General features: G+C 40.3%; 4 protein-coding genes across 11 annotated transcripts; 1 reads left to right on the top strand and 3 right to left on the bottom strand.

Moving 5' to 3' along the window:
- Nucleotides 1–53: 53 nt before the first annotated feature.
- hint2 (histidine triad nucleotide binding protein 2) lies at nucleotides 54–1673 on the bottom strand. 2 transcript variants are annotated; one of them, XM_076997809.1, is made up of 5 exons: nucleotides 1505–1673; nucleotides 1128–1268; nucleotides 820–924; nucleotides 660–732; nucleotides 54–540 (listed from the first exon to the last, which is right to left on the bottom strand). In XM_076997809.1, exons 1-5 carry the CDS (start codon nucleotides 1583–1585, stop codon nucleotides 449–451), a joined length of 492 nt encoding a protein of 163 aa, XP_076853924.1. In that variant the 5' UTR covers nucleotides 1586–1673; the 3' UTR covers nucleotides 54–448. The 2 variants fall into 2 exon arrangements, with proteins under 2 accessions (XP_076853924.1, XP_076853925.1); XM_076997810.1 differs by having other exon boundaries at nucleotides 1373–1510.
- Nucleotides 1674–2606: 933 nt separating this feature from the next.
- Nucleotides 2607–8791, top strand: mrps30 (mitochondrial ribosomal protein S30). Its single transcript, XM_076997803.1, has 5 exons — nucleotides 2607–3233; nucleotides 3342–3487; nucleotides 3679–3784; nucleotides 4040–4216; nucleotides 5075–8791. Exons 1-5 carry the CDS (start codon nucleotides 2642–2644, stop codon nucleotides 5338–5340), a joined length of 1287 nt encoding a protein of 428 aa, XP_076853918.1. The 5' UTR covers nucleotides 2607–2641; the 3' UTR covers nucleotides 5341–8791.
- Nucleotides 5969–11419, bottom strand: emb (embigin). Of its 2 annotated transcripts, none has more exons than XM_076997805.1 (9): nucleotides 11244–11419; nucleotides 10875–10919; nucleotides 10090–10134; nucleotides 9737–9929; nucleotides 9074–9162; nucleotides 8666–8793; nucleotides 8103–8388; nucleotides 7966–7999; nucleotides 5969–6480 (listed from the first exon to the last, which is right to left on the bottom strand). In XM_076997805.1, exons 1-9 carry the CDS (start codon nucleotides 11374–11376, stop codon nucleotides 6474–6476), a joined length of 960 nt encoding a protein of 319 aa, XP_076853920.1. In that variant the 5' UTR covers nucleotides 11377–11419; the 3' UTR covers nucleotides 5969–6473. The 2 variants fall into 2 exon arrangements, with proteins under 2 accessions (XP_076853920.1, XP_076853919.1); XM_076997804.1 differs by having other exon boundaries at nucleotides 5969–7751; nucleotides 11244–11417.
- A 562-nt stretch (nucleotides 11420–11981) lies between these two features.
- malt1 (MALT paracaspase 1) lies at nucleotides 11982–20985 on the bottom strand. Of its 6 annotated transcripts, none has more exons than XM_076997792.1 (20): nucleotides 20809–20979; nucleotides 20404–20620; nucleotides 20072–20235; nucleotides 19725–19846; nucleotides 19483–19633; nucleotides 19160–19338; nucleotides 18877–18973; nucleotides 18723–18770; nucleotides 17823–17846; nucleotides 17702–17725; nucleotides 17186–17389; nucleotides 16911–17088; nucleotides 16460–16531; nucleotides 16210–16337; nucleotides 15740–15889; nucleotides 15316–15470; nucleotides 14962–15081; nucleotides 12853–14583; nucleotides 12596–12731; nucleotides 11982–12439 (listed from the first exon to the last, which is right to left on the bottom strand). In XM_076997792.1, the coding sequence occupies exons 2-18, from the start codon at nucleotides 20562–20564 to the stop codon at nucleotides 14125–14127; spliced, it is 2436 nt and encodes an 811-aa protein (XP_076853907.1). In that variant the 5' UTR covers nucleotides 20565–20620; nucleotides 20809–20979; the 3' UTR covers nucleotides 11982–12439; nucleotides 12596–12731; nucleotides 12853–14124. The 6 variants fall into 6 exon arrangements, with proteins under 6 accessions (XP_076853907.1, XP_076853905.1, XP_076853906.1 ...); XM_076997790.1 differs by having other exon boundaries at nucleotides 12863–14583; XM_076997791.1 differs by having other exon boundaries at nucleotides 12596–13230; nucleotides 13424–14583.
- Nucleotides 20986–20990: the final 5 nt, after the last annotated feature.

Raw genomic sequence — 20990 nt, 5'->3', positions numbered from 1 at the left:
CCTCATTCAAAACAGAGGATGAAAGATGATGAACGAGAATCCAGAACATGCAAGATGTTTGAAGGCCTTTATTCAGTCATGTTGTGTGTGAAGCGCTTTACATCTGTTTTTTCCATCCATTGTGAGAGTGCATGAATAAGTGAAGTAATCAAAAAAATCCCCATGGAAGAGAAAGACCAGTGTTTAGAAAATATTATTTTGTTGATCATAAGGTTTACAATGTGCTTACCTGTAATTTTCACTTTGTGTTTTTACAGCAACAGCAGGTATTGCTTCTCACCTTCTCATTTGTATATTCTAGATGCTCCAGATTCATTCTACTTTGAATTACATTCGTTCGTTCAATTATTATAGTCTCAGACTACCAACCAGTTCATAGAACACTGGATTCATGCAAGCAGTGTGTTCACTTATCCCGGTGTGTTCCACTTTTCCTGGTGTGTTCCACTTATCCCGGTGGCCAGCCCATCTGTCGACCTCCAAGGACATGAAGGTGTAAATGGTACACGGATTGAGCCCCATTCTTCCCATCATTAATCACTGCAATACAAACAGGGTGTCAAAACTGTTATTATGGAACTGCCTTAAATACAGATGATTATACACTAGCTTACGAATAACTGACTGCAGTGTAATTTTGTTACATTGGTTAATCATACCCAGTCTGTACCCTTCAGCAAGTCCTTCTCTCTTTGCCAGGTTTTTAGCCACTACCAAGAGGTGACCAAGGAGCTGAAGAGGAATATTTACAGTATTACGATCGTTGTCTGAGACGATCAAATTAACAAAATTAAAGAAAAGGTTGGTAGCGAGACAAACCAGGGCATCATCATCATGAACTTCACTGATCCTTGGAATAGGAGTCCTCGGAATAACCAGGAAGTGCACAGGGGCCTGGGGACTTACGTCCCTGAACGCGAGACACTGAAAGAAATGTTACAGTAACGGGCTCGGTGAAATGCACTTCACTGCAGCAGCTGCATTATTAGAGTATGGAGTTCAAGAGAAGAGAAAATGGCAAACGTATGAAACATACCACCACTGTCTTCTGATTATTTGAGTAACACAACATTTACTCTAAGGCTGTACGTGACATAACCACGCTTAAAAGACCAATAAGATCTCACCTTATCATCTTCATATATTATGTCTGCAGGAATGGTCTTTTCAATAATTTTAGAGAATATAGTTGGCGCGGGGCCTCCGTACTTCTTACTGGCTTCCCTCGCCAAGCGCACTTCGTCGCTGTGCGTGGACATGCACTTACTCTGTCAACAGACACAAAACAAAGCACCTTTCAGGCTATGAAGGAAGTTAGTTGGATAGCTAAGATAACGAACTTAAACAGACCGCGAATCTTTGAAAAACATACTCTGCATTCATTTATGCTAGCTGTCTAGCGAATAATGCAGCTACATTAGGCTCCAGGTAAACAACTTGCTTGTAAGCCTGGAAGTGGATCACAGCTTTGCGCAACGTAAACAGAACAGCTTAATATAAACACCTGGACATGTACAAAAGGCCGTTGCAAATTGTGCATAAACGGCAAAAACCATCGGGATTGCAAAATATTTCGGGAGGTCATTTCAGGAGAACAAAACACGGAAAAATGATTGCAAAGATTTTTGTATACTCTTGCATACGCATGCGCTGTTCTGTGGCGAGAAGCGACTAAAAAAGCTAGGCGAAGTGCACTATGGGAAATTAAACTGCAAATGTTAGTTAATAGGTTTTAGGTTTTATTATGGTAGGATATTGGCGCACGTGTATGGAGACAGAAAATGCAAATGCATTTCATTGTATTGTTTTAATATCTTGTATTGTTTTAGTATCTAATTAATACAGCCATATCTTTTTGCATGTATTTACTTCATACAGTGCATAAGGTAACTAGTTATTACTGATTTAAGAAATGTCTTTAGAACCCTATGGAAGCCCAATCCCACCACTTAAAGAAAAAAAAGTCCATATAGTATCTCATAATTATGACTTAATATCTCATAATAATGACTTACAATATCATAATTATTACTTACGTTCTCATAATTACATAATTATATAATATTTCATAATTATGAGTTAGCATCTCATCTAGTTATTATGAGATACTAAATCATAACTATGAGATTGTAAGTCATTATTATGAGATACTTAATCATAATAATGAGAAAGTAAGTCATAATTATGAGATTGTAAGTCATTATTATGAGATATTAAATCATAATTATGAGATACTATATTCAGTGGCGGAGCCAAAGGGGGGGGGGGGCAGGGGTGGCAATTGCCAACCCCAACAGAGCCCTTGCCACCCCTAGTGCCACCCCACTGGAAATGGTCATTTTAAGAGAAAATATGTGTTTCCTTTCGTTCATCATTTGTATATGGACCCCTCTGATAAAACCTTGGTCACCCTTTGGCCACCCCTTGAAAAAAAGTCTAGCTGACTATGGACTTTTTTTTCTTCAAGTGGCGGATTGAGCTACCACAGAATTCACTATTTCATTCGGAGGGCTGAAGATCAAGTCCCCTGAGCGGCTGCTTGAATCTCTATTGAGTCGGTAGGGGGCAGTAAGAGTCACGGGTGTCATATGTGATGTGGACTCATGCAGGGCGAAGAAGAACTCCCTCCATATGGGCAAACATGGCGTCTTACAGCAGGCTGCCCTTGCAGTCGTTTCTGTTGACACAGTCGTCGCGTGTCATTTGCAGCAGGAAGGTTGAGACTGCCGCACCGAAACCTTTATACCCGCCGGTCCTGCCGTCTCGCACAGCCAAAAGTAAATCTGCGAAGAGACGGGTACTGCTTGAGTTCTTCGATGGGCTGCGTGGAGCCGAGCCGCAGGAGAAGATCAGAGCCCTGACGCGCACGCAGCGCATGAAATACGTGATTTACCCGCAGACGTTTGCACTGGGGGCGGACAGGTGGTATCAGCATTACACCAAGACGACATACCTCCCCGGGCTTCCCGAGAAATTCGGGACGTCAGCTGAAGTGAAGACGGAGTCGGGACCGGTCGGCCCGCCGCGGTCGGTGCTGGACGAAGCTGCGTATTCTGATCTGCGGTCAGTGGCCCGCAACGCTCTCCTCCAAGAGTACTGGTACTTGCAGAAAGGAAGGACGTTTGTTCAGAAAGAGCAGGAACATTTTGTTAAACCTTTTTTGGCGAATCTAGTGTCGGGTCTCGTTAATTGCCTGGTCAGCAAAAATCCTGTGCTCCGAGAGTCGAGTTTAGGTGAGTATCTAGCTAGTTCTGTATCTCGTTCTGTTGATTTGACAACTGTAGCCAAGATATATTGTTGACTGTAACCATCTAAGGAGCAATGTTAATACCTGTGTTAAGATTTTAACCCTCAGGTCAACTTTTACTGGATAAATGGGGAGAGGACTATTCCAAGAGGACATAGGAGAGGCAGAGTCGAGCCACGGAGGTTCCAAATTGATGACAAACCTCACAGCCAGATAAGGATTCCCCAGCAGCTACCTGAGGTACATCCTCCAGGAGATTGATAATACAGAATGAATAGACTCCATCCAACAGCAATAAACACAATGGCTAAATATCTTCTAGACACTGTATAATGTAAGAAGAAGAAGAAAAACGTTTTCGACTTAGAACATTTAATATGTATTTGAGTGCATCTTAATTGTGATGTGGACTACTGAATGTTTGCCTGCAGTTCATGCCACTTGAGGCAGAGATACCTGCTGAAGTTCCAGTAATCCAGGTTGCTCCTGACTGTCTCCCATTGTTCAGAAGGCAATACGCCAACAACATCTCTACAGGTGAGTGCTCGGGGACCACAGGAAATCAGACAGTTATACACACTGAAATTTTGGTGCTCTGTAAAGCGGAATTTGCACAAAGAATCTGCATGTATCACAAATATCCTTCAAGAGTAGGAATCCTTCATTGTTTACCTTAGAAAGTCATAAGGCTGGTTATTGTTGATAGATCAAATGTTCATTTTTTAAGATTTGTTTGATGTTAACCTCACGACACTTGTTTTTTTTTTTTTTTTTGTATTTTTTACTGCATAGGTGCTAAACCGAATGACCCGTTCACGTACGGTCACACACAGTTCCATGTGGTCCCTAATAAGTTCCACATTGATAGACTGGAAAAGAAAAACCTTCTTGATCACGTTGAGGTATTTTTGAGGGCCAATGCTATCGCAAGCCTCTTTGCATGGACAGGAGCACAGGCCATGTATCAGGGTGAGTTTATAGCTCCTACATCTTTTACTTTACTGGCTACTTGTAGTACTTGTGTGACTTGAATGAATGATCAGAATCAGAATCGATTTTATTTGTCATACTTTTGATCTATTTATATAGCACCTTTCAAGGTCAAGATCAATTTACAATTAACACACACAGCTTTACATCAGTCACACTCGAGACTTCTGTTTGTTTGGTTTATTATTATTACTTTTATTTATGACACTTTTTTAATGACCCAGACTGTAGAAAATTAATAAGGTGACCATTTAAAAATTGCAGAGACTAATAATCAGGTATATAAAAAGAAACAGAAAACAGGGAGAGGACACAGGACGCCAATAGAAGACTCTGTCGTCAAAGCTGTAATAGCTATATGGAGGAATGTCAAACACACCAGTTGAGGTTGATCTGAGAGTGAAGGGTGCGTAGAGGAAGACATTACTGATCAAATGGACCAACGTTATTGAGGGCTTCATAAGCAGCAGGGTTTTGTAGTTAAATTAGTTTTTGCATGGTGCCTGCACAAAGAGAGAGAGAGCAGGATGAGTTCTGGGTAGTATGCCACTTGTGGAAGGATGAGGATGTGATACTGGCTCAGGTGGTTAGAGTAATCTGATTGGATAAAGGATTCAGGGGCTGAAGAAGGAATGCGGGGGCTGAGATGCTGTGCTGCGGAGGTGAAAGAATGTAGATTTCATGCTGGCTTAAATGTGGACTTCAAAAGAGATTGATGTGTGGAGAGCGTCTTGACATTTGTATGCCCATCCTGGTCTGATAGGTTGCTCGGCCAATGCCTTTGAGAAGGGCATCAGCTTTAAGGCAAACCAAAATATCTTCTGTCTCCCTCTCCAGGATTCTGGAGTGAGCAGGATGTGAGCAGGCCGTTCACGTCCCAGGCTGTTATCACAGATGGCAAGCGCTTCTCTTTCTACTGCTACCAGCTCAACACGCTAGCCCTGAGCTCGCTAAACAACCCAGACAACCCCCGGAAAAACGTGTGCTGGGGCACACCCAGCCTGCGTCTGTACGAGAGCGTCACAGACGGAGACGTGCTTGGCTGGAATGACGCCGTATTCACACTGCTTGTGCAGTTCCTGCTGAATAGGCCTGTGAATTAGGCCAGGTACCAGCCACAGGCAGAAAGGCTGCTGCAAATTAAGGGTAAATAAATATAGTGTATGCTCCCATTTGTTGTAGTTGGTATGTTTTTTTTTTTATTTAAAATAAAGTTTGTACATGTTTAGTGTGTATGAAAGTAGAACCATCCCTATTGTCAGGAAATGTCCTGCTATTTTTGGATTCCAATCAGTGGAAAACGGAGATTGCCTGCATATTGATAAACAGAGATTAAACTGATCTAAGAGACTTGTAATAGAGTTTATCACGCAGTGGTTACAGATAAACAGATGAGCAAATGTTTCAGCTCCTCTCTCTCTTCAGTGCTTGCCAATCAAAGTGCTGAAATACGGGTGAGGTGTCATCTGTGAACAGCACTCCTGTGTCCAATTATTCTAGTACGGAAGGCTCTTCTGGTTTTACGTACATAGAACAGCAGACGAGGACAATGATTGTTGAGATGCCTTCAGGGATTATGTGAAGTATTGGGAATTCTGACATAAAACCTTCAAAGGTTTAAGTACAGGAGAGTTCAGCATTATATTGTGGGGGGAGGGGCTCTTCCACTCTAAAATATGTCTTGGTGTTTTTTTATGGCACATGCATAAATGAAAGACCATTCTTGAAAAATCATTCTTCTTTTGCCTTTATTATGGAAGTAATGCACTGCCATACAACTTCACTTCCCATACATAATTTTATCCACCATTAATCATTTTCTAAAGCTTAGTGATAGAAAATACTAATTGAAGAATAATGCAAATAGCTTTTAGAGGCACTCAGCTTACTTTTACAGCTTGCTTACTTACGTTTCTACATTTTGAAAAAGTTAAAGGGATTCCTTTCGAAGCATTTGAAATAAAATGTCCAGTTCTTCAGTATGGAATGGAATTGAATGGTTAAAAATTCAATGCCTGACGGTCATCAAATTACAACATTGAGGAGTTTCAGATTTGTTATTGTAATGTATTTGCAGGTCTGTTCAAACCCATTCATTCTTGCATTTAAATATACAAGATGTAGCCTATGATTCTGTACATAATCCCTTAAACATTTTTCCAGAGCAGGTAAGCAGCAGGTTTTGAAAATCCTCACAGTGTAGGAATGTAGAACGTTGCCTGTGTAGTTTACCAGTCTATCCACTGCAAGCAATAACACAGAAATGGAAAATGTTTACATGACTCCAAGGTTTAATGGAAAATTATTGAATTATTTTCAGAATTCTTGTTAAACTCCAGCAACTCTAGATAGTATGCTTCTCTTTTTAGAAATAATTCCTTGTATTTGGCTTGTGCAGATACACAGGAAGTCAGTAAGGTCCATGACCACGCTGAAGAACGCTTTCCTGTTCTTACTGGTCTCTGGGTCTGTGACTTGTACCTTAGACTAGTTTTGTGTGACCGGTGTGTTATGGCAGAAAGCTACAATAAAATACAACGATAAGGTTCAGGTTCAAGGTTTCCGAGGTTCCAGGGTTCCACTACTAAATTTAGGTGTTTTTATATAGCATTTAATATTATTGCTTTTGTTTATAAATATTGCTAAATGAGATTCAAACAAACATGCAAGATTGGGGTGCTTCATAAGGTATTATTAAAGTCATCCCTAGCTTTAGCCATAGTTCTTCAAGAGGATGATAATAAAGTCCTCCGTTAATAATGTATTCCGACAATAATATACCAAAACGACAAACGGGACTGCTGAAGATTTAAGAACCCGTTCGTTCCTATTACCGGCCACATCAACACAGTCGAAATGTAACTGTAAAAAATGACGTAGGCCTACTTTACTAACCACAATTACTGTTTTAAGGAGTGATGTTTGTAAATGAATGTCCTAAACTTATTTGACTACATGAGAACATTTTTTCCCGTAATAATATCTTTGTTTACTTTGACACTTGTATCGCGAGAGAAGATGGACGTCCCCCAATATTGGCCACCTGACTTCCGGTTTGTTTCATCCCATCTTTCTGCCTAGAACCACGTCTATTGTAAAAGTACGTGTACATTTTTTCGTTAGTAAAACATTTAACGTTATTGTAATTTTTCATTTCAGTAACGAAGTATGCAATTTTATTGTTTTATTTAGTTTGTAAAAAAATATCTCACACTTGACGTTGGAACGACGTAGGTTATATAGTCTATATTTTGAACACGCAGAATTACAACATTATTAGTAATATGTAAATATTGCTTTCAGATGTGATAAAGTTTAAATGTCATTCTAAGGCGGGATTTTCCGTTTTTTTTTATTCCACAGCTGCTTATTGGCGATTAGAGACAGGGGAATTACGCAATACGCGCAAGTGGGCGATATAGGGGGACCGACGAGGTACTTTGGGCTATATTAGTGCTCCACGGTTCTTTGTCTTGCTCTTCGTCCGTCTGTACCATTGATCTCGTCCTGCGTTCTAAAATACGTGCAACGTATCATCAGTATTATCACACTTGTACTAAAAAAGTCACGTTGAAGAAAAAACCCTGGATTATGAATGCAGTACTTAATCGATTCTTCATTTTTAGGAGGCGTCACTTTAAACGCTTTACATTTTTAAATCCCTCATAAAGAAGAGTTCTACATTACTACCTTATTTTCAAAACAAATTGAAATGATAAGATACTCACAGTTTATCGGTTTGTTCAGTGTTCGGTCCGTTTTCTGTAGAATTGAGACAAAAGGTTTACTTTTGCAAAGCAAAACTCTGTGCATTAATTTGTTTTTTCCCCCAGGAGTGTATTTGTGAATGCGCGGTTGTCAGTACCGGTGGGAAGGGCGTCGTGTTTGCTGCGGCCGTATCTCTCGAAGAGCAGAATGAGCGTGACGAGGATGACCACCTCCACCGCGATGCCGATGAAGGGCTTGAGCGGCTCGGTGAACGACAACACTTTCAGATGCACGTGTGACTCGCTGGATTTGATCTCAAACACCGCGCTGCAGGTGTATTTCCCGGCGTCTTCCTGAGTTAGGTTCAGCACCGTCAGTTTGGTGACATTTTTTGCCAAGAGGATGTTGTAGTTCTTCGGGTCAGCGGTGGCATTTATAAGAACCTGCGTGATATTAGGACCTACTTTAGTGCACAGTGCGAATTTTGTTTGTTTCAGCTGTAAACATCTATACACATTAAGTATATACAGAACTGAAATATGAGTGCCAGTAGTAATAAAACAGTTGTTTTAAAAAAACCTAACAGTCGTTTGTAGCCTATATTCAACGCCTTTTTCAACATCCAAGAAAGTCAAGTATGCATGTAGTTACATTATTCAAATTCAGAACATAAAGCATTATTTTATTTTCAGTAGCCAACGTTGCTTAGAAGTGTTTTACCTTTTCAGTACCGTTGTTTTTGTACCACTGCCAGGTGACAGGTATACGCTTGATCTTACAATCCAGCACGACCGAATCGCCAACATAGCTCACGATGGGCTTGTCTCGTTTGTCCTTCATTACTGGCACTGGTCAAGCACAAATAACACAGGTTTTTAATGACTTTGATTTGGAGATGAGGAACGCCCGTGAGATCCTCTTAGGAGCCTGCATTCGTCTTTATGTCCATCCATGTCGTATCTCCGACTAGTTCTAAAGCTCTTATTTTCTGAAACTTTTATGGAAATGTACCTCGGGGTAAATCGTGTAATGCATGTATGCTCCGAGGACATTATAGATTACCACTGATTTATCTGGAAGCAATGTAAGAAAAAAAGTCACAAATCATTAATCATTTTGTCACCATACCCTTTAAGCGAAAAATAACTTGCTCCTGCTTGTCTTCATAGCTGAAGATACAAGAGTAGTTCCCCAAGTCGTTGACCTGTATATCATATCTGAAATGAGAATAAAGATAGTGTGGATAGTACACAGTCATTTTATCTCACAATAACTGACAGTGCCTTGCATATGAGGATTCAGTGAAGACAAAACTAAAGCTTTGCATATAGCTTGTATGAATTGGAAGGACAAGGGCATTTTAATGAAAACCAGTAAGCAAATATTTCATATAATCTATGTTTCAAAGGAGCAACAGATGTATATTTTTTCATAATTATATGGACATCGCTAACAAATCGGTTAGTGACATACTACACATCTTCTCTGATATCTTTTGAAAATATCTAAAATTAATTTGATTCTCTGATTGCATAGTATGAAGTTATATAATTGCTATAACTGATTATTCCTGTGAATTCATATCATAGCTATAAAGAATGATTGTAACCAGTTGTTATTGCATAACCAGTGTTTGTTAGATTGATTGAAATCACATCCAAATTGCTTTGCTTTGTTATTAACAATAACAACAATAAAATAATGAATGTTAGGGGCACACAAAGCTAAATCAATTTACAATGTTGTGACAGGCTATGTCTTTTTCAAAACATACATACAGCACATACTTACATGCTTTTAAGGATAAACGTTTGCTTGTCGTCTTTGTACACAGTTTGATGGGAGTCTATAATTTCATTACCATTTTTTCTCCAATGGCCATGTATGCTGGTGGGATTCTTTGGAATGTCATATATAATACATGAAAGCTCAATTTTTTGGGGTTTCAGGATTTCAAGCTCCTCAATGATGACGTGACTTTGACCTGTGTGTTGAGAGGCTAATCAGCAAAACACACTATTTTCTGAACATTCTGTTCTATTTTTTAAACAATGTATGCTGAATGCTAAAACAGTTTTTTATACCTCAAACTAACCCTGCTGGTTTATTTAAGATCCAGGAAGCAAAGGTAGTGAAAATACTACCTTTAGATGCTATGGTCTTATGATGTCCAACCACGTAGATGGTCTCTGAGAGGAGGGGAGAGCAAGTTGACAAATCAACACTTGACATACAGCTCTCCACATTTCTATACTACCGGGTCATATTTCACACTCGTTTCACAAACTAACCCTACTGTTTTTCAGTTCTAACAAAGAGAAACCATAGACTTATAGAAAATGATGAAACCAGTTGCAATTTGTAAGAATAAGATCTTTAAGGCTGTTTGAATTCTCATGCATCAGAAACACATGCCATCACAATCACTTGGTGCTGTATTTAACACTAATTTTTTTGACTACATATGGTCCATTAATACGGTCATGGTTCTGAGTGTTCTGCTTTGATGACATGAAAACGTACTCTCTCTCTCTTTTTGTGGCACAGTTACTAGAAATGAAAGCTGGTTAGAGTCCTATAATATGCTAGAGTCTTAGAATATGCTGAGAATTGATTTCATTCCAGTAATGTTTTTTTGTAGAGTTGCTACCTGCTGTTCTCACATCGATCCATTTCCTTTTGTTTTTTAATCCCATGCACATGTCATACACATGTGCACATACATATGTCATGTCACTCCACGATAAACTGGAGTGTTTCTGACTGCAGGTTGACTGTGTGTCTCACGGCTGCTGAGACGGTCTCGCCAGACACGAGAGAATTGCAAAGCAGACGCATCCAGACATCCTAATTTAGAAATATCTTTCTAATATAATAATAATCTTTTCTAATATACTTAATATAATATACCCTCAGATACTAGTCTCACCTGGTGTAACAGCAGACCCATCAACTGAAGGGGAGGAAACTGCCTCTAAAAAATAAAGTTAGATTGAAGTCAAGGTAGTGCATCAGATCGATCAGAATGCATCAAAATGTCACAAACTCAAGGTTAAAAAAAATTACTAACAGCACATTTAATTAATCTATAAAGGTACACATAGTATACTGCAAACTGCATACTCCGCATATCATGTAACAGAGAGAGTAAGTGTTCAGAAGTGTTTTAAAAATTCTGCCGCAAACCACTTTAACAACATAAACCAGCCACAAGGTCATGACATTAACATGTACAGAGACTAAACAACCTTCTTTGTCCAAACAAATAGCATATGTGCATCACAGATACCGCACGTACCTGTGCTCACCCCGTGCCAGTACAGGAATAGAAGAAGAAAATCCATGGCCTTAATATTAGAAGTCCGCAAGCTTCTGTGGAAGCCCCTCCGCACTTGACTAAAGCGAAGCATCTCTGTACCGTACTTCTTCATCAGACGCAGGCCCTCAACAGCTCTCTCTCCCCTCCCCCTAGCTCTTCCTCCTCCTCCTCCTCCTCCCCCCTCCCCCTCTCAGGAGCCATGGTGACTCGGCAGCACTGGGACCGGCACACAGCATCTGCTCTTTAAATGAATCATGAGCACGGAGGCGGCCAGCCGCAGCCCTGCTGGTGTCAAATGATCCCGCAGACAGAGCGGGTCACGTACCGCTGAAGCAAAGGGCTGGTGAGCCAAGGGAGATGTGCGTTTGCCCGGCTCTTTGTTTACCTAGTAACACCGGAATTTAGAAGTCAGTTTAGTTACCTAGTGACATCAGAATTCAGAAGTCAGGAGAATGATGCAGTGTGGGACACGATTGGAATTTCTAAATGCATTTGTGGGACAGCTGTACTGAAAGCAGTTAGTCGGCCGTAGTGACACTCTCCCTTTAACACATGGCAGAAACAGGAACACGTCTGACGTAAGCTGAGGCGTCAAGGGGTTCCAGCATACTTAACAGCTCACGCAGCATTTTGTGGCTTGTACATCTGCTCCAAATATTCATTTCAGATTTGAGCATGATTCTTGGTCATTTTTTACTATTTGTTTTCACTGGTATATACCGGTCAAAATCACATTTATTTGTATAGCATGTTAACAACAGACGTTATCCCAAAGCACCTTTACAAATGTACCAGTGGTGACCGTAGCAGGGAAAAATGACATGGGTAGAATTAAGGAAGAAACATCGGAAGGTCAAAGAATAAAGAGGGAGTCTGTCCTTCTTGGGCGACCCACCTTATAACCAGTCCATACTTGCGTATTACATAGTCCATGTGGCTAGTTCACTGTAAGTGTCAGCTTCTCCAATGGATCAAACGTGGGCGATTTATGCAGCCGATCCATTAGAGTAGATAGAGTGGGTGGATGCATATGGTAATATAAATTGATCTACTGGCAGAACCAAGACATTTTCTGGTGTCACCTCAGATTCTTCATCAGCGGTGAGCATGTCCAATCCAGTGCTGGCCTCATATCAGCAGTAACATGCAGATAAAATTGACAGATGTAGTTCAAGCTGTAGAGGAGAAACAGACATACCAGTGACCAGCATGCAGGTCTGGGAAGGTTATTAACCAGAAGCTAAAAAATATATTTTTATATTCAAATAAAAGTGATTACTTTAACATTACATGCAATTTTCACCACATTATAAGTAAAGGCCTACATTCACCTTAATCCTGATTAAAGAGGACAGTGCTGTATTTCCAACATATGGAGTTGGGGCAAACACATTCTTTTCTTCACCAAAGTGTTGTCTGTGTATTTGTTAGTCGTGCGACTGACCGGATCGTCTTGCTGGATTTATTCTGAGAGCAGATCGATCATGATAAAGACACAATGTGGCACAGACATGCACGGACTTGTTAGTGTACGTGTATAAACCACCATGTTCTGTACTTTTTTCTTTGAGCCAGTGTGCATACTTACTGTACCTCACCTTGGCTCGGTCACTGGGGTCCCCAGTCTGTGCTACACCCTGTGCACTACACCCCTGGAGGTGGAGGCGTCACCAGCACCCACACCTCCCTCTGAGCTCATGAAGGTGGAGACACTGCTGCTCTCCTCAACAGCTCCAGAGGAGTTGGAGGCTCCGCTGGTGACCCAGGAGGTGGAGGGAAGGCGGAGGAGAGACCTACGGTGCCCGAGCTAAGGACTGAGACACCAGCTGAAGAGCAGATTGTGAGGGGTTTGGAGGGTATAGGACACGCCCACTCTGGCTCCGCCCACAGGCTTGGGCAACAGAGGTAATTACAATTTCTGTTGTGGTAGTTTGTACTGGAGTTCAAGAATCGAATGTAAAGGCAGCTAAGGAAGATTTAATTGTTTCCATTAAAAACAGGCAGTTCTCATTGGACTGTTAATTATGTAATTAGGTAGTAATACTACTCATAATACACATTTTCACTTAAATTGCATTATTCTGTATTAGGTCCTAATACAGGCAAAATAACCAAGAAATACTTTATGTACTGCTGAGTGAGCATTATGGGATTGTTACCAAGCATGCTGGAAGTTACATCAATGTCCCAGGGAATCTGCTAACGGTGGTAAAGGAAAGGTCACGTGGAGAAGATGAAGAAGAGGACTCCTACCACACTGGAAGAAATGAAACCTCACGCAGAGGGAAATTGCAGCATTAACAAACTTTTTGAAGAAATATTTCTAAGATCTTATTCTGTGAATGGCATAAACTAATGACATTGGATTAAAAACACGTGCTACAGCTCCAATATTTCTTGTCTTCTATCCTTGAATATGGCAATATCTTTCTAATTATTATTGTTATTTTTAAATTATTGCATCAATTTTACATTTGCGCTTTGCACCTTTTACCTTTCTTTTCATTGTTTTATGAAAACATTTTGCAAAATAGTTTGCAAAATAATCATTTAGTAACATGCATCACATATTTAGTTTGAATATATATTTAATTAATACATGTAATATAATTCATACCAATATATTTTACCTTAAGGCATTCAAATCTGTAGAGGTACAATAACTATATAAGTGAAGATTGCAAATGCTTACTAATTTATAAGGTAAATTGTATAATTTTATCAAAAGTTAAAATGGCCCCAATCTTCTGAAACACATATATTCACAGTAGAAACGTTGTTCTTCAAAATGAGGTGAAAGGCACTGTTTTGAGGGCGATCATTGCAATACTTATGAATGAATTAATTCCAGAGTTCATATTCAAGGCTGGTTGAAGAAGTGCAAACTATCCATCAGTACATTCTGCATATCTTCAACATCATCAGTGGTTTCAATGGGCACACTTGGCAAGGGTGCGTATGGTGAATAAGGGGCATTCTCATAGAGATATGGATAATCACTGTGTGTGTGCACGTTTCCAAAGCACCCGGCAGCTCCGTACAGGGGCTCGTAGACGTGGAGGTGGGAGTTGCAGGACTGTGGGTGGAGGCAGGGTATCTGGTGCGGGGGAAGGCGCTCTGCCCCGGGGCTGGGGATGGGGCTGGGGCACGGGCTATGGGGCATGTTACAAGTCAGCTGGCAGCTGTTTCTCCGGGTGGGCCGGTGCAGGTCCAGCTTGGCTATGAGGGGCTTGCCGATATCCACCTCCATTGTCCACTGGACCTGCTCCTCCAGAGATGTGAATTCGGCCTGCAGACAGACAGTAAAAACCAACTTCTCCTGTGGGAAACAGGGAGAAATAAAACAAAATGGTAAGGGAAAAATTAATGGATGCTCTTTACGCTTAATGGTTAAGTATGAGCTACATACTCTTTACCTACTGCTTTTTACCCAAAGCATAACTTTGGCTGACCACTAAAGCAGATCTAAAATTAACCGAACCTCTAAGGATAACGCAAACGTTTTTTGACCACTAAGAAGAACAGAAAAAAAAAACACATCCTTCAGAGCCTTTTAAGAGACCATTAAAGTCATTCTAAAATGAGTCAGGCAATGTCACGGTCAGTCTCGTATGAAATCAAATTAATTGACCACCAGAGTACCACTAAAATAGCACCACACGTCTTCGTCTTCAGGCCTAAATCCCATGCATCATACCTTAAGCTTCTGCAGTGAGCTGAGTCTGGTGTAGAGGCAGTGCTGTGGAAGACTGCCCGACAGCAGGTAGCTTCCTGTCTCCTCTGGGGTCTCCTTGTTCATCATCTTTGGGTCCAGATCCTACAGGAAGAGGTCAAGACAAGATCCTATCTGTTACCAAACAACGATGAATGAAAACACCTGTGGCAAACCATTCATGGCTGTGCAAAACATAAAGAACAAACAAAGATTAAAAAGGGATACTGAGCAAAAATCATTGCATTCCTTAATGTATACCTGGGGAAATGAAACGATTTTTTTAATTATCTGGATTGAAGATAATCCACATGACATTCCTAATAGAACAGGCCTAACCGAAAGGTTGATGAGATGAGCTTGGCAGTAGGACATCTCCTCAGGCTTCTTCACAATGCTGGTGTAGATGACGAGCACGTTGGAGAACTCGGCCGCAAAGCCCATCTTTATCTTCACACCGCACTCGAAGTTCAGAGTCATGCTCTCTGGTAGTTCTGAAGCAATAATCCATTATTTTCTACTTTTTTACCGCTCTCAGTAACAGATGGACATGCTGTGACTGCATTGTTCCACACATTTCGCAAATACATTTAAATCGATTTTAGCACACTTACTTCTAGTAGAATTACAATAGCTAACTAATTTAACCATATAAAATAACTGCTTTTAGAATCCATTAGCAATGAAAATCTTTATAAATCCTCTCAAATACTTTAATAATGAGCAGGCAAACACTATGTAGTTTTCTTGATGTAACTGTTACCGTGTGCTTTAGCCCAGAGGAGACTGTGTGCCTGGGACACATCCAAACAGTCTCCAGGAAGGATGGGGTCGGTCAGGGAGCGTCTCTCTGACAGGCTGCTGCGTATCTCAAGGGCCTGTTTCCCTTTAGTGGGGTCAAACTGGCCCATGTCTACAACCCAGTCCAGCACAACACAGCCCCACAACACCACAACTAAGGTCAAACACACGAGTGCTTAGTACTACTCGTTTGAATAGCAATGATCATGTTCATTTAACTAGCACTTGTCATACGCATAATAACAATAATCATACTCATTTGCTGAACAGAAATTCTAATCTGACCTGACATGATCAATATTGCCAGTGAGAGCAAGTTTTGCAACAGTGATTTTTGTGAGTTCCTGTTTTTATATGTGAAACAATGAACCACTCTTTGTTATGAACCAAATGCAATGTTGTAAACAGGTAGTATATAAAAAATCTCCATACCCTCTGCCACTCTATCCAGGAGCACAGTAATCTTTTCATCCTCTAGGAGGCGCCCTTTCAGAAATTTGATGAAAACCCCATTGGTGAATCCACTTGAGCTTAACTCAAAGGCTTCAGCATCTTGACAACTTCAAAAGCAAGATATAAAGATTAGATAATATTTGCACTAAACCATGATTATAACTCACTAATATCCTTTACTTTCATGAACACAAAGTGTGAAATGAAATGATTTCAACATAGCACTTACGTGGCATATCCAAACACAATGTTTGCTGTGACTTTGAGCATGACGTTCGGCATGTCTTTATCATGGAAGTTTCTGAAATGATATTTACAACATTGGTGATATTGAAATATAAAATCTTCATATCTTGTGACATTTAGCTCTGTTTACATTCCTTTCAAAAGTTCCAGTGACTGGTCTAAATGCCTCCAATTGCATTGTATCTAGAGTTTTAAAAGCTACCCAATATACATAAAGATTTCCTAAAAAAGTAATTTATTGATGCATTTCATTGCATTAACTAGTTCAAACATGTACAACAAACATATTCCAAATCATAACTAAACACTGCAAAATCTCTTTAAATAACCCTGAATCGAGACCAGCACAGCACTCATCCTCTAATTTCATAGATCATCAGCTCTGTTTATGATAACAAATTTGAACTTTCTCTACACTACAATCCACAGCTTACCTTTTTCTGCACATATCCAGGAGGAAGACGTTGAGGCCCGTCTCCTTTTCCTGCATCAGTTTCAGAATGCTCTGCACACAAAGGCAGTTACCTGAGCGGTAAGGGTTTGGGGCGTCAACCGGCACCATGAAGCTGTTCCCAAAGTTCTCATAACCATGTCCAGCATAGTACAACAAACCTAAAAGGACGGGGCATATTGTTTGTACGTCAGTATACAGGAGAATGTGCACTCTGACGACGAAATGTAAACATGACAGAATGAGGGGCGGTGGTACCGTAAACGCCCTTGTGCAGCAGGGAGAGGAACTCCTCCACAGCATTGCGCATTTCTGATTCTGTCAGGTCCAGCAGTGAGACCACTTTAAAGTTCAGCTGGCGAAGCAGATTGGTGAGATCATACACATCCACCATGGGTGCCTTCAGCTGGGGGTGGTTCTGATAAGACATGTTGCCAATCAGGAGTGCAACTTTGTCTGTGGCTGTGGGGAAGCAATGGCATTAAAGAGACAAATTATTTGTGGTTGAAAACAAAATGGTCACGTGACTTTGCTGGATCTTCTGGTCACATGACTGCTCACATAACAGTGAAAGTGGCAAGGAAGTAAACTGTAATTAAAGTTAAAGGCTCAATGAGCATTCTATGTAACACTCAATTTACTCAATATTCATTTACTGTTCATCCTATTTACTTTAATTTAAATAAAATTTACCACATATAGAATGTTTACATTTATCATGTGTGCCCAATTCACTTTACCTTGAATTTCAGGATTTTTTTTTACATTACCTACCATAAGGCTTCTCAAGGCTGTTACCTGAAAATAAACCCACAGAACAATAATAAGAAAAACCAAAAACGATAAGAAAAAGATTTCAGGAATTAGTATATGGGTGTATATAGAAAATACTTACTCTGTCCAATGACAAAAAAGTCATCTGTAAAAACAGAACACTATTAAGAGAACGAATTTAATGCGCAATTAACATTTTTATATCAAACATTATGAATCAAATTAAGCTAATGAAATGATGAACTTAATATAAAGTTAGTAGAATTAAGGGTGGCACAGACAAAAGGAAGAAGAAAAATTATTAAGATGTATTAGTCAACATTAGACTACATCCTAGAAAATATCCAAAATTGTATTTGTGTGGTTGTTAGACCATACAAGCTGAATACTTGTTGAGCTCCACTAATCAACAAACAAACAAAAAATAAAATAGGCTTAATCTCTCTAATGGCGATTCAAAAGATTTCAGAGATAGTCAGATGTCAAAATCCTTGGATGTGCCTAGAGTTTGAACATCCTGTTCAAACTCTAGGCACAAGGCCCAATGTAGTAAACGGTTGTCCCGTTTGCTTAACAGCAGCAAAAAACCTCAGACAAGTATCAGCATATGCACGGACTAAATGTTAAAAAAGAAGTGAAATGGAAATGAATTATCCAGTCTGTGTGAATATGAAATGAAAGATCACAAACATGAAAGAACCACATCCCACCAAGACGTAGCACTTGTGCATCCTGGCATTCACTTATGCACAAACACACAAATTCATCTCACCACCATTTCCTGCTTTTCAGGTCTTGAGGTTTCTGCAGTGAACATTTACAGACTCTGCCTTAAGCATAAGAGTACAAATGAGTGATGAGGACAGATGAATACCAGGTCAAAAGTGAAGAAACTTTGCTCAGCATGCATGAAGTGTTGTTTTAAATTGGTTTCATGCAATTTAGATCCAGATTTGCTGAAAAGAATGAATGCCCAAGGTCTCCAGACAAGCACAGAGGAAAAACACGTCTTAATGAATACCTTCAGAGCACTCCATGGCCCCAGAAAACTGGAAGGATGACTTTGGTCCTTCCATTTCAAAATAAAAGCAGTTACTTTACAACTGAACTATGGTACGATTTATCACTTTGAGCAGGTTAAGAACAACACAGCAGGTAAAAGATCTCCGTCATACCTACAAGGACGTCTACTTCGCTACTCCATGTTTTCTCAGTACCGCAAGAGATTTCACAGCGATATCTTCCCTGGTGCTCCAGCATCGAGTACAAGATCTAATCCAACCAACAAAACATACATTTTAACATTGAATCCTCAAAGCTTTTCTTCCAATGTTGACAAAGCTTCTATTAATCAACAACTCAAACTTATATTTAATACATGATTCAATGCATTTACTGCACACAAGCCAATCTAAGTATGTCTCAAGCAAAGGGTTCTTCTGTCTGCTTGTCTCTTACATTGAACTTCCTCTTGTTGGCATTCTTGAGTGGAACCCCGTTCCTGTACCACTGGTATTGTGGAAGAGGTCTTCCCACAGCTCCACATTCCAAATATAGACCATCTCCCATTAGCAGAGACTGGGCTTTAGGCTGTATCACAACCCTAAGCCTGCCCTCGGATGGAAGAGACATCATCCCTGGGTAGCAGGAATCAAGGACATAAAAAAGAATATTAAATGGGCAAAAACGCTCAAGTTATACATTTCTTTATTAGATTGTTACTAATCTTAATCCCAACAAATTAAAATGTTGTTATTGAGCAACATAATATGATGGCTTACCATATGATGGCATAACATCAAGTACATCCACTTGAGCCCACTGGCTAAATTGAACACTGGCTAAACCGCAGTTCACCCTACAGATGTAGAAGCCAGCGTCCTGTAGCTGGACAGGACTCAGCACAAGATCTGGAGAGGAACCACCAGGAACCTGAAAGGAATCATCCCAGGAAGGCACACACATCATTCAAAGAAGGTGTACAGTGAGTGTTTGACATGAAATGCAGCCTGTATTTACATGCCTCCTCTTTTGCCTTGAACCACTGGTACTGTACAGTGGATGTTCCCGCAGCATAGCAACTAAGGCGAATGCTATGTCCAGCAATCACAGACCCAGATTGAGGCTGGATGAGGATCTCAATCCCTGATGGGATCCGGGCAAAAACAAAAAAGACAAATAAATTAAACTGCAACAGAATCTAAATCGGTCTCTTACAAAATATGAAGTAATGCAATGTCACTAGTCAGATAACAAATTCACGAGTTATCCAGACAGCCTTTTTAAGAATGAGCAATTACAATCATGATAAAACTATGTCAACAAAACACTGTTTTTCAGTTACAAGTGGGTCACTGAAGGGAGATAAACCTGGTTTAAGACACTGAAGGGCTTCTGTGTGTCCCATCATCCTCAGAAACTCTGCCAGGTCACCCAACGTACAGCCTCGATCCCCCATGAGTCGCAAGAGACTGCGTGAGGGGCTGCCCTCCACCTCCAACACCTTCAGTGAGCACATCTCTATGTCATCTAAACTAAGAGACATACGCAAAGTGTGTGAGAGAGGGTGAGAGGGAGAGAAGGAAAGAAAGAATAAGTATTTCAGAAGACCACTGATCTGATCTGGCAACAGCGTCTAACCAAACGATAAGAGCATAGTTGTAGACGGCCTTCTCTTGATCTACATCAGCCAGACTTCTTACCTCACTTTAAAGCGCCGGTCAGTGTTGACGGTCTCCCCAAGTTTTCGCCATCCTTTACTGTTGGCCTTGTCAAGACACCCACAAAGCCTTTTTAACTGAGATTCTTTCAGAAAATTTATGTTCAGTAAATTGTCATGCGAGTCCTGAGACACCGATGTCATTTTGAAGGCAAAGATTTACTCGTCGCACAAATAACTTCTTCGGACTTGACAAATACCTGCAAATAGCATCGATTAGTCAAAGTATACACAAATCAGCGTCAATATTTCGCCTTTCAGAGGAAAGGGCTTTAAAATATCAGTGTATCATTTACTAATACGGGACGTATTAAAAACAGAAATATAGAAACTGAAAATGCTTCGATGCAAATTACGTTTTTAAGAAACACTGGCGTGAAACACTTACCCGAGACCATTCAAAGAGTGTGGAAACTAAAGTAAAGAAACAACACAGATGCTACATTATAACAGTTTCTTCGTAAGGTCCGATGCGGGGAATTCACTTTGTTAATAGTGAACTACACTTGACAACATGTCTCCGCCTGCTGAGGTCTACTTCCTGATATCTGACGGGGACGGACGTGTTCA

This window comes from Brachyhypopomus gauderio, chromosome 3 (genome assembly GCF_052324685.1).
Source record: "Brachyhypopomus gauderio isolate BG-103 chromosome 3, BGAUD_0.2, whole genome shotgun sequence".
NCBI lineage: Eukaryota > Metazoa > Chordata > Actinopteri > Gymnotiformes > Hypopomidae > Brachyhypopomus > Brachyhypopomus gauderio.
Note: the sequence above shows the minus strand (reverse complement) of the source record. Positions and strands in the feature narration are given on the sequence as shown.

What these genes read in the sequence shown, in the direction of transcription:
- malt1 (XM_076997789.1), bottom strand. Translation starts at nt 20,564, where the DNA reads ATGACATCGGTGTCTCAGGACTCGCATGACAATTTACTGAACATAAAT. An exon ending in ATTGTGTTTGGATATGCCAC is followed by an intron (nt 16,338 to 16,459) that starts GTAAGTGCTATG and finishes TTGCTTTTGAAG; the next exon opens with TTGTCAAGATGCTGAAGCCT. An exon ending in CCTCTGGGCTAAAGCACACG is followed by an intron (nt 15,471 to 15,739) that starts GTAACAGTTACA and finishes TTATTGCTTCAG; the next exon opens with AACTACCAGAGAGCATGACT.
- mrps30 (XM_076997803.1), top strand. Translation starts at nt 2,642, where the DNA reads ATGGCGTCTTACAGCAGGCTGCCCTTGCAGTCGTTTCTGTTGACACAG. An exon ending in TTCCCCAGCAGCTACCTGAG is followed by an intron (nt 3,488 to 3,678) that starts GTACATCCTCCA and finishes GTTTGCCTGCAG; the next exon opens with TTCATGCCACTTGAGGCAGA. An exon ending in CGCCAACAACATCTCTACAG is followed by an intron (nt 3,785 to 4,039) that starts GTGAGTGCTCGG and finishes TTTACTGCATAG; the next exon opens with GTGCTAAACCGAATGACCCG.
- emb (XM_076997804.1), bottom strand. Translation starts at nt 11,376, where the DNA reads ATGAAGAAGTACGGTACAGAGATGCTTCGCTTTAGTCAAGTGCGGAGG. An exon ending in TGGGTCTGCTGTTACACCAG is followed by an intron (nt 10,135 to 10,874) that starts GTGAGACTAGTA and finishes CCCTCCTCTCAG; the next exon opens with AGACCATCTACGTGGTTGGA. An exon ending in ACTGAACAAACCGATAAACT is followed by an intron (nt 7,752 to 7,965) that starts GTGAGTATCTTA and finishes CACGTATTTTAG; the next exon opens with AACGCAGGACGAGATCAATG.
- hint2 (XM_076997809.1), bottom strand. Translation starts at nt 1,585, where the DNA reads ATGACCTCCCGAAATATTTTGCAATCCCGATGGTTTTTGCCGTTTATG. An exon ending in GGCCTTTTGTACATGTCCAG is followed by an intron (nt 1,269 to 1,504) that starts GTGTTTATATTA and finishes GTCTGTTGACAG; the next exon opens with AGTAAGTGCATGTCCACGCA. An exon ending in TTCATGATGATGATGCCCTG is followed by an intron (nt 733 to 819) that starts GTTTGTCTCGCT and finishes ATTCCTCTTCAG; the next exon opens with CTCCTTGGTCACCTCTTGGT.